General features: G+C 35.8%; 2 protein-coding genes across 2 annotated transcripts; both read right to left on the bottom strand.

Moving 5' to 3' along the window:
* On the bottom strand, nt 2,674-6,405 carry LOC18605320 (protein DYAD). Its single transcript, XM_007038263.2, has 9 exons — nt 6,349-6,405; nt 5,784-5,892; nt 5,521-5,621; nt 4,669-5,402; nt 4,200-4,583; nt 3,943-4,057; nt 3,789-3,872; nt 2,933-3,694; nt 2,674-2,844 (listed from the first exon to the last, which is right to left on the bottom strand). Exons 1-9 carry the CDS (start codon nt 6,403-6,405, stop codon nt 2,674-2,676), a joined length of 2,517 nt encoding a protein of 838 aa, XP_007038325.2.
* On the bottom strand, nt 8,615-10,332 carry LOC18605319 (GEM-like protein 4). The gene is made up of 3 exons (XM_007038262.2): nt 9,724-10,332; nt 9,339-9,613; nt 8,615-9,229 (listed from the first exon to the last, which is right to left on the bottom strand). Exons 1-3 carry the CDS (start codon nt 9,797-9,799, stop codon nt 9,005-9,007), a joined length of 576 nt encoding a protein of 191 aa, XP_007038324.2. The 5' UTR covers nt 9,800-10,332; the 3' UTR covers nt 8,615-9,004.

The following is an 11,532-nucleotide window of genomic DNA, read 5'->3' as shown; positions in this document are numbered from 1 at the left end:
TCATCCATAAACTATAATGATTTTTGGGTTCAGAGGACTCGAGATTAATTTTAAAAATTTTAAGGCCTTCCTGTCCAATTTTGTCTGTTTGTGTGGGCATTCTTGAGTTTTTTAATTTTTTTTCTCCAAATCTGTGAGGGAGAACCGGGGCCAAGGAGAGGATAAGCGGAAGGGGGGCAGGCTATGGTAGAAAGAGAGCAACGGCCTGATGAGAGGTGAGGAGAGCGGAGGGGCGATGAGTAAAGGGCGGAGGAAAGGAGAGAAAAAGTTGCGCAAGTTGGATGGTTGATCTGCCGAAAGGGCCACATTGGCACCGAGCAGGTAGGGATGGCAATGGGTATCTGGATACTTGTGAATATATTATTCGGTTATATAAGATATATAAAATTAGGAAATCTTATAATAAGGTTTGGAGATAGTAATTTCATTACTGATGTCAGGTTTGAGTATCATTTCTTGAGTTTTCGATACTCTAATCTGATTATGTTTTTTTTTTAATTTCATGTTATTAAAGATAAATTCATATTATAAATAAAATTAATTTATGAAATTATAATAATTAATTAACTTGTAATTTTTTTAATATATATACTCCATATATTGTGTTAATTTATAAAGAATATAATTGTTATTATATATACTTTTAATATANTTTTTTGTTAACATTACAAAAAATTATAACTTATAAAATTATTAATTATAATATATATATATTTTTTTATTTATATAAACTTATAATATATATATATATATATATTTAAAGAGAAGTTGTGAGATTAGAATAATTTTAGAACTTAATTATTTTTTTTAATTTTTTATAATTAAGGACAAACTTATATAATTAATTAAACTTATAATGTTGTTGTCTTATTGTAAATTTGTAATGTTGTTTAAGTTGTTATTTAATTATTTATTTTTAGTTATTTAAGTTGATTTTTGAGATATTTGTTTTTGATTATTTAAATTTAAATTTTATTGTTTGTGTACTTTTATAAATTTAATTATTAGTAAATTATATTGAATATGGATGAGAAATAGTATTGTATATCGATACAACTATAGATTCGGATTCGGATAATTAAGTATCTATAAAAAGTATTTTAATAATTTTTTTTCATGAGTAGGTTTTTAAATGGGTTTAAATAATTATATAGTACTAAGTGTGTTTTAAAGTTCAGATTAGGATAGTAAAATTTAAAAATATGCGGGACAGTTATAGGTTCGGGCATCTCATTTTTTAATTAGGTTCAAGTACTTCAAAATTAATGGATATCCTACTTATTAACATCTTTATAAGCCGGGTCGAATCGGCTGCCTCTTGACTCGTCAATGAGGGTATGGGCCACATGTTGCCTCTTTTGTTGATGAGGAAACTAAGGGGAGAAAAAAAAAAGCGAAAATGAAGGAAATAAAAGGAAGGAGAAGAAAAAAAAAGGGAAAGAAAAAGTTTTGGACATTTTCTCATATTTCCCCTTCTTTGTTTTTTTAAATACATTTATTCAATTAATTTGTTTTGTCATTGAATAAAAATATTTTTGGTTGTTTATAAGGAGGAAGAAAAATATATAAGAAGGAAAAAAAGGAAAAAATGAAAGAATATGAATTTCCTCTCATTTTTAATTATTCTTTTCTTTTAGATAATTTCATTTAAAAATTATAATTCAGAATAATTTTAAACAAAATATGAAGATTTTTTTCTTAAAAATTTAAAGAGAGAAGGAAAGATAAAAAGTAAAGGATAAAAAAATGAAGCATAGGCTTTGGACTCCTGCTAAGAAAACATGGTTTTGATGGATTAAAAAAAAAGTTTTGAACATTTTTCTTTATTTTTTCCTTTGTTTCCCTTCATTCTTTGTTCTGTTTAGCCTATTTTCTTAAATGTTTTCCAACAAAAAAAAGTTATGATTTAGGATAATTTTCAAAAATATATTGCCAAACAATTATTTTTATATTTTATCAATTTTTTTAAGAAGATTCAAACCTTTTTTAGAGTAAAGAGTAAAAGAAAACATGGTGTTGGTGTTCAAATTGTATTTTGATAAAAGAGTAAAAGAAATTTAAAAGGTTTTTTGTAAAAGAAAATAAGAAATGATTGAAAAAGAAGTAAAAATTATAAAAGAAGAAGAAGAAGAAAAAGGTAAGAAATTTTTTATAATTTTTTTTGTTTTTTCTTCTTTTTATTAGGTTTTCTATTTAAAAAAGGTCTATAATTTTATATATTTGTATAAAACTCTGCAAAAGAATTATCAATTTAATTTTTAAAAAAAAATTAAAAATTTATAAGTGCCGTAGCATGGCGCTGGGGATTTTGGCTGTAATATTGCTACTAGGAAAGGCAAGAGTAGGGATAAATTTTGATGTCCTTTAAAACTGATTCTTACCTTATATGTCCATTCCCGGAAGCATAATCAAAATGGTGGGACCTTTTGCAACTAAGATACGCAGGCAAGGTCTGCAATTTAATATTTCAATAGAAGGCAGCACATGAATCACCAATTATCTCCTACTTCCCATCTTTATGCTAAATACCTAGACTTAAACCAGAATAGATTCACCACCATTTGGTTACAAGTTATCACCATTAGTTACCAAAATAAACATTTCCAGTATTATTTTTTTTTTGGTTGATGAAAATTGCCAGTATAAATTTCAGATGATGAAAATACCCTTCTTTTAGACTCTCGTAGAGTTATTGTCCATGGAAGAGCTAGGAGTAGACAGAGCCAACCATGTTCCTGCTCCCACTGACACGCAATGGTAAGAGGGTGAGGAGCATCCCTTTTGCTGCTGGTGGTTGCCTCCGTCCCATTGGCTCATCTCATTCTCTCTCTTACCAGGCATCAACTGTACAAGAATGCAGCAATTACAATTCACAAATATTGTCTCAGTTTCTTTTGTGTTAATATCAACAAAATAAACGACTGAAACATACTCGTGGCATGGAAGTAGAGGTTGTCAAATGAAGATGCCTTCTCTGGTAGGTGAGTGGGGAGAGTGAGGTTTGGCTTTGACTGTGAGACCCACAAAATCCATGGTCATGGGGGTTGCCAGGGACCTCGTTGAGGTTTATGAGAGTAGTTTTGGTGGTGATACTAGTTGTGTCGGGGGTGATGCTACTGTTTGCGTATTGGGCGGTGGTGGCCTCCAGTGGCAGAGGAGGAGGGTGTCTGCTGACAGCTGTGGGTGAGAAATTGACAGCAGCAACAGTACTTCGCCTCTCAGCCAATGGTTTGACTGTGGAAGTTGGCTGGGGCCTATGTTCTTGAGGGCTAGGGACGAGGCGGGACGCGGTGGTAGTGGAAGAGCAAACAGAGGAAGGAGTGGGGATCGCAAGCTGGTCATCAAGTGGAACCACAACCTGACCGGACAGGGCCATGTTTGGCCATAGGAAGGTCCCCTGTGGCTTGCATATCCTGAACCCACTCTTCAGCCTTTCGATTTTTGCTGCCTTGTCCTCTGTTGTCACTGTGTTTCTTGTTGTTCTTGGCACTGCTGAGGTCTTCCCTGCTGCACTACTATCTTTTTCTTCTTCATCTGATATTACCAGTACAGCTTTGTTACTTTTCTCCATTTCTTTTGTCTCTCTTCCAGTGCTTAATGGTGGTGTTGTTGATCTCATTATTAGTAGTGTTGTTTCGGCTGATTCTGGCTTGTTTAGATCTTCCACTATAGATTTTAGCTTCCCCATCTCTCCCTGCATGATTCATCAATGCCATGACTGTAAAAAGCTCATTCAGAAAACATTATAAACTTCAATAAGAGGAACGGACGAGTGACTGCCTCAATACCTCCAGTCCACACAAAGATTGTGCAATTTCCGCCAGCTGTTCCTCAAGTTTTGCTTTCCTGTTCATCAAATCCACGTACTTTTCCTGTGCAACAATCCAAGAAATTGAGACTACATAGGATGGTAAAGAAATAAGTCAAGTTTTTGATATTTACCTTCATTGGAAATAACATAGTAGTATCATGAACCAAGTTTTGGCTTGCAACAGAATAATTTGGGGTGGTGACAAGAACTAGATCTTCTTCGGGCTTCTTGTTCTCTAGCATGTCTCTTTATAAACATTCAAAAACGAAAGTAATTCGAATCATATAGCACATATAATGACCAATACCAGATGAGGAATAATTCCTTCTAAGGAAAAGTACAATGTGTAATCAAATGATAAAACAGGAAAATGAATAAAGGTGCATACTTTTTCAGTCTGGCTATTTCTTCCCTAAGCTCCTTGAGCTCTCTAGCACAAACAGGATCCAGGGTGGGATTATCACCAAGCTTCCAACCAGGAGGTGGAGTCCAATAAGGATCCTGCACCCCAGCCGCCTTCCTGATGTCCATTAAATCAGCACTCTCCAACCAATATTCCATTGCTCCATCGGAATTATGCCGCCTCATGAATCTCTCTTCCCCTCCAGGCGCCACCTTCCCAGCCATGTGCTTCAGCAAATGATCCAACAAACCAGTGTCCCCAATCAGCTTCCTAGCCTCTGCTCTCAATGCTGGCCTAAGGATTGGGTTCCCAAATATTGCTCCCTTCTCCTTCATAATCTTCAACATGTTTTCCTCAGCTAAATTATACCTTTATAACATTCATTATTCAATCTCAGAAACCAGCTTTGTAGAAAATAAATACAACCTAACTAAAATAATTAACTACAACTCACCTCTGAACAGACCATCTTTCAATGGAGTTCTTCACTTCTCTTCTCTTACCTGGCTTGTAAAGAGTGATTTGTTGATTCTGCTTTTCATGCTTTGCTCTCTTTGGCATCTGGGTCCTGTGGCTTGCTCCATGGCGCTTCCTCTTACAGCTCTTCCTCTTATCTGTCTCCGAGTTCTCTTCATCGCTAACCCTTATTTCTTTCTCTTCTTCCTCCCCTTCATCATCATCATCTTCTTCTTCTTCTTCTTTTTCTTCATCGACTTCATTCCGCTTCTCTTCCTCTTCTCCTTTAACCCTTCCTGACAAATTCAGTTCCCGCCTCTCCTCCACGTGGCGGCCCAGGAAGCGAACTTGCCTACGCCGACCCCACCGGACCATCCCCGTGGACTTCAACACAGACCAGCACAAGCCTTTCTTGGAGACCACATTGACGTAGCTGGTAATGATAGATGGGCTTGGGCTTGGGATTGAGCTCGGGTTCTTCCCTGTTTCTTGTTCCCTTTGAAAAACCACCACCCAAAAGCTCCATTGATTCCTTTGCGTTGCAATTTCATGTGGTGGGATCCTACGGTATAAAACATCTCCAGCAAGCTCCGATCCCATTGCGTACTGTTCATCCAATGAGGGTAACATCTTTGCCTCCAGTTTCCTGCGGTTCCTCTCGCTGAAGTATGCTCGGAGAGAACACACGCTTGGGTACCTTAATGACACGCTGCACTTAGACTTTTTGCTCACCTGCAACCAACAACAGCAACACCAATCTTTAGAACACTAATTCTAGGATTGAAAAGGTAAAAGGAAAACGAATGCTTTTTTTTTTCTTTTTAATTCATTTTGGTGAGGTTTTCGGTACCATGATAACTCGAACTAACTTGAGTTGGTCTGGGGTTTTATGGGGAAGCTTCGAGTGATCGATTTCGTAGTAAGAGCCAACTTTAATGTGAGCTACAGCATCTGTACCCAGAAAACTAAGATCAGACACGTTTGGGACACTGAAGAGGGGACTCTAAAATGTGAATTTGAAGTAGAAACGAGGGCATAAATGGAACATGCATGGTAAAAACACAGAAAGGAAGAAAGGGGTGCTACAGCATATGCATAAATGGTTGTGTTTACCAAGGTTAGAATCTGGTGAAGAAGGTGGCAGTAGTTGTCTGCCCAAACAAAGCCTCATTGCGGCGTCCTCGGAGGTCTGTCCTGCTTGCCTTTTCAAGTACATCATCTCCTGCCATTCAAAACACACCCACCTCACCCAATTCACTACTTTTTCTTATAACACCATAAGTCCATAATCAAAATACAATCTGGGCATTTAAATTTTTGTAAGTGAAGAGAGGCTTTTTTTCTTTTTCCATTTTTTTATTTATTAGCTACGACAGAGTCTGAATTAAAACCACAAAAAAGTTGAAGAAAATAAAACATAAGGAGGTAAAGCTAAGGGAGCGTATTCGCCCGCGTTTTTGGTGCGCGCGTATGAGACGAAGGATTTTGCTTGCTCGCGGCAAAATGAAAACGACCCTTTCTGGTACATGACGCGTGAAATTTAGTAGTGGGCAGAAGGGCGCGTGGAATTGGGTGCTCGTGTAGGGATGAGAGATTCGGAGAATCAGAGCGTAACAGAAAAAATGGGAATAATTGAAAGCGGAAGAAAAAGCGTGCAACGAGGAGAGAGAGAGCTCACAGTGAGGTTTGTAGCAGCTGCTGCTTCAGCATCAAGTTTATGCCACCTTTTCTCCATTGATTTGCAATGGATTCAGATCTACAAACTACAAATACAAAATAAAATTAACTTGTTGTAACAGTACTGTAATGAATCCAAAAAAAAAAAGAGAAGTTGATGAGAAAAGGAAAAATGTTGGATTAAATTGCTTTGAGCTTGAGGTAATTTGAATGAACATGCATGGAATGTGTTAGGGTTTCCGAGAAAGGCTGAAGTAAGAATATATATATATATATATAGTATTTATATATATATACTCTAAGTACAGTCATGAAATACATATCGGCTGTGCACGAAAATGATTCCTCGTAGGACTGTAGGGGGGTACTAATTTAGCAGATTTTGCAGACCTGAACTTCTTTAGACATATTCTCTGGGAGAGATAAGAAAAAGCTTGATAAATACTTAAATGAGATAGTGAAGCTTTCACCAAAGGACATCGATCAAAGGGCAAAGCACAAAAAGCAAATGGAGCTGAATCTGAAACATGCAGAGATGAACTGGGGATGACAAGAGCTAATTAATTGTTTGGGACGTTTTGTTCTTTTAAGTTTATGTGTGATCAGAGGATAACATAAAAATGAATCAAACAAAGAGAGAATGGATCACTTCAAAGTACAAAAATCTCTACTCAACTAAATTTTCTCTCTTAGTTTTCTTTTTTCTTCCCCGAACCAAACAGCAAAGTAACAAATGAAATAGGGAAAAAAAGCAGATAGTATGTGGGGAGAAACGATATACCTTAGGTATTATTTTATAAAATTTGAAGTTGAAGTAATGTCGGCTCAAGTACCTGCAACTGTTTGGATCGAAATGAGATTTGGAAACAATAAGAACAATCGAAACGAGAGAAATGAAAAATGGAAATATAGAAAACGGAGAGGGAATGAAGGCAGAACAAGAGACGTTGCTGTTTGGTTCTGAGATTATAAGTAAGGAAGAAGGAATTAGAAGAAAAATGGCTATGGGGAGAGTGAGTGAAGGAAATTTCTGTTAGTAGTGGAAGGAAGAAAACGATAATATGAGAGAGAGAGAGAGGGGGAATGATTACCCGGACGTGTTGTATCTCACGTGAGCTTTTTCCCTCCAATCTCCATGAACCCGTCACCCCAAAAGTAGTTTAGGTCCAATTTACTGTTTTAGCCTTTTTGCCGCATTGCAGATTTACAGTTATTTCTCCTCACTGCTAGCGCAAATTTGCAAGGCGGTCTAGTCCACGTGACATTTGCTAGTTATAGCATTTTTACACATTTTTCTAACACATATTTTGTGAACTTGGTAATCTTAAGCAATATACGAAAGGATATGAAGTTAAACCGATTTAGATTCAGTTTTATTATATTTCATATTTTAATCGTATCGATACAGTTAGCATGTTTAATTAATCATGTTAATCGTATTATTATTTTTAAACATTTACAATTGACACGTTTAATATTAATGATGAATTTCATGAATATGATAATAAATTTTATATATATTATTTTTGTTAAATTTTATTTATTATATTTGATATTTTTATTATAATTATTAATTTTAAATTTTAATAATAAAATTATATTTAATTTTTAAATATTTTAAATTAATCGTGTTAAATATGTTAATCGTATTAATAAAAAATTATATTAATCATTATGTTTATTAATCGTGTCGTATAAAAAATCTTAATATGTTTAATAAATATATTAGTTGTATCATGTTACACGATTATTAAACATATTCGTATATATATTTTAAATATTAATATGAATAATTATTCATTTAACCACATATTTAAAATTCGAATTACCAGATCGAACTACCAGATCTATTGAAATTCTTTGTCCAATATTTGGGAGTGGTTAATGGAATCAGCTGCTCTTTCTACCAATTAAACAAATAGAGGGAGGATAAAAAAGCCCTTCGCGGCCCAGAAAAAGAAACTGGAAGCCGAAATTTGCACTCGAATTTACTAGTTCCAACATCACCTAACATAGGATCAAGGTACTAGAGATAGAACCCAGTGTCTGTCAACAACTTTTCAAGGCTTAACAAGTACACCACCACTTAGCTTAGGCCGGGTGGCTTGGATACTCGGTTTATACAAGTGACCCACTAAAATAAAAATTAAATGCTAAGTGAACCTAGCATCTGCCATGGCCCATACCTCATCAACATCATTAGAAACTTTGAAAAAACTAGGCCACGTTATTTGGACGGTAAAGGTTCAAAATTCAGAATATGTGGGTGATAGAATTGAATATTTGCTCATTTAATGGAAGAATTGAATAACTCTTCTGACTCTATATGCTATACATGTTTGGTCAGATATGACTAAGCGTGATCAAACAAAAGAAAAATACTAGGCGGGCGTAGAGGACATTTTATATTGGGATTTATAACATATTCCGTTTCCTGGTCAGTTTGTAGGCATATTCTTGTGCACAGTGTATCCAAAGTCAACAGTAGGCGGCACACACAAAGAGAAAAAAAAAAAAAATTCTCTTCTAGTATACTATGTGATAAACGTTGAATACGAATGTTGTATGGTTTGCACAATCAGAAGAGCCTTTTCTCTTTAACTCAATTTCTTGAGTCTATTAATTTCCCTGATGGAAACATTGGGGATTTTTGTGTCCTATGCAGATTTTAGAAACAGCCTTCTTCTACATTTTGGAGTTAGCTGAGTGTCGACCAACCAGAGGGCTTTTTGAAGACTATCAAGAGCTTGCTCGTACCGTAGAAACCCCATGAACCAGAACTCGAAACAATCTTTCGTCACTACTTCTAAGTACTTTTCTGCTGGCTTGTTCACGTTCTCACTGCGGTTGGCCTTTTTGATCTTCCTTATTGGTATCATAACCTGCAGCACATGTTTAACTAACTGTTACAATTTAAACTGCACCATGCTCTGATTATTTACAGTAAAATTAAACTCTGAGGAAAATCACAGAATGAAAAGTATTGAAAACCTTGTAAGGTATCCTGATTGATTGTCCCGTAGCACAAGAAACGGTGATTAAACTATCACTGATGAAGGCAACCTTTTCAGTAGAACTAAACAAGAGGCCTGCGATAGGGCCAGCTGTTGTTGACAGATAGCATTGGGAAGCCTTTAGCATCTCCTCTCCTTCTGTCATTCCAAACATTTGTTTGAAAATATTCTCCCTTCCGCCTTCTTGAATGATCTTGGTCCCCAACCTCAACTTTCCCTTCACTGTTTCAGACAGTTTTGACCCCATTTTCACTGTAATTTCAAGCATCACCACAATTCTTATACATTCTAATCGTAAAAGATTTATTCAATCATGTTTACTCTACGTTGATTAAAGTTAAAGAAGAGGATTCTCAACTTACCATGGTCACGGAGCCTGGATGCTATGTTGCTGCTTTCCTTTCTCAATTTTTTTGTATTAGCCATCTTGAAATCCATTTCTTCTGCTTATTATGTGTAGCCCAAAGTACAGACAGAAAGAGAAACAGGGGCAGGCTAAACAAGGAGTAAGGAGAGAATTCAAAGAGAGTTGTTAGGGCTTACAGGATTAGAAGGAGGAGGAGGCATCTGAGGAAAGAGCAGGGACTTTGGATTAAGCTGACAGGTTCAGATAGAGAAGGTGGTTTTCCCAATTGAATTTATGGATGGACTATCCATGACCTTATCTGCTAACTGATCCTTCATGCTTCGAGGGAAACCCACTCATTCTCTTGAAAGCTGACACAGACTTTTGGCTTAGCTACACATAAAGCATAACCCTTATCTCGGACTGAACAAAGGGCAGAAGAGCAAAGGGAATTTAATCTAGTCTCTGTTGCCAATAGCCACTGTTCCAGGTATACACTTATCTAATAAGACTAGCCTGTACCAAATATTGGATGTTGATCAGTTTATATACGTGTATATATATTGTATATTTTGTTTGAAGATAAATGTGATTATCACTAATTTTTCATCTCCAGAATAATTATCTTAACAACCATTCTTTCATTGACCATATAAATTTATCTTTAAAATATCTTTATCCAAGAAGAAAAAATAGTTTTCAAGCATTGTAGGTGTTAAAATAATTTATATAAATTATTTTAACAGTTGGACATTTCCTATTGTTGTATCGAATCGTATTGAGTACTAATTCACAAACATAGTGATTCTAGAAGGAGTGGCATGCAATTTCCAAGGTGTTTCAGTTTTCTCCAAAAGATCTCGAGAAGTTCCAAGTCAATAAAAGTGGCCACATTTTCTGTTTCCCAACCAATTCTTTTCCAAAGAAACAAACAGAAAAAGGCAGTTTTTCCTTTAAATAGAACCTGAGAGAGTGGATTCAGTTTACCATTACAGAAATTCTGCATCATCGTACACACTGCTTGGCAAATGGCAACTTATACACCAGTTGGCAGTAACATTAAGATTCGTCACTTATTACTTAGGAAAATGAAGCAGAACAATATGTAAAAGATTGGGCCGACCAAAAACTCTCATTATACTATTCCCTTATCCAGTCTCTAAAGTATGAAACCTTTTCCTAGTTCTTGTTATATATATATACGTGAAAATAAAATATTACATTGCCACACCATAGCCTTCAAAGGAATTATGTTATAGTACAACATGAACATCTGAATATACCATATTCCTCCTACTCTTCCCATGGTTTGCACAAATCGAAGGGTTAGCCACACTGGCAACAAGTATTTTTCATCAAATTCCTCGGACTCAAAATTTTGAAGCTCTCTGGATGAATATATATCAGGATTTATTTCGTTGTTTGGTTAAGTATCAGGATTCAGTGTTTGATAGCATGTTTCTAATATAACTTTAAACAGCTATCTAAGACATTTATTCTAATCTAAACGACTACTCCGTGCAATACAGTGGCAGTGGACCTGCCAGTTGTGACAGTAGCAAGCCTTCTTCCCTTTTGTCGCTATGTTGGAGGCCAGAACTGCATAGTGCACCATAGGCTGCACCCCCAATATTTGTCAAAGTGAATCGCTGCTCGGATCTCAGCATAAACCTGCATTCAAACTACGAAACCTTTGCAACTTAACTATGGCGTCTGTGCTACATGTTAGTGGAGTGGCTTTGAGAACCCAAAGACTGCTGTAAACGACTCTGTTATGCAACAATAAAACAGAGATGAACAGAGGGTATAAAGCTCACACACTACA

Source organism: Theobroma cacao, chromosome 3 (assembly GCF_000208745.1).
Source record: "Theobroma cacao cultivar B97-61/B2 chromosome 3, Criollo_cocoa_genome_V2, whole genome shotgun sequence".
NCBI classification, from domain to species: Eukaryota; Viridiplantae; Streptophyta; class Magnoliopsida; order Malvales; family Malvaceae; genus Theobroma; species Theobroma cacao.
Note: the sequence above shows the minus strand (reverse complement) of the source record. Positions and strands in the feature narration are given on the sequence as shown.

Excerpts from the sequence above, each read along its gene's own strand:
- LOC18605319 (XM_007038262.2), bottom strand. The coding sequence starts at position 9,799 with ATGGATTTCAAGATGGCTAATACAAAAAAATTGAGAAAGGAAAGCAGC. Across the intron at positions 9,614-9,723 it reads ATCCAGGCTCCGTGACCATG|TGAAAATGGGGTCAAAACTG; the intron begins GTAAGTTGAGAA and ends TTGAAATTACAG. Across the intron at positions 9,230-9,338 it reads CAATCAGGATACCTTACAAG|GTTATGATACCAATAAGGAA; the intron begins GTTTTCAATACT and ends CATGTGCTGCAG.
- LOC18605320 (XM_007038263.2), bottom strand. The coding sequence starts at position 6,405 with ATGGAGAAAAGGTGGCATAAACTTGATGCTGAAGCAGCAGCTGCTACA. Across the intron at positions 5,403-5,520 it reads AGTTAGTTCGAGTTATCATG|GTGAGCAAAAAGTCTAAGTG; the intron begins GTACCGAAAACC and ends TGTTGGTTGCAG. Across the intron at positions 4,584-4,668 it reads GAAAGATGGTCTGTTCAGAG|GTATAATTTAGCTGAGGAAA; the intron begins GTGAGTTGTAGT and ends AATGTTATAAAG.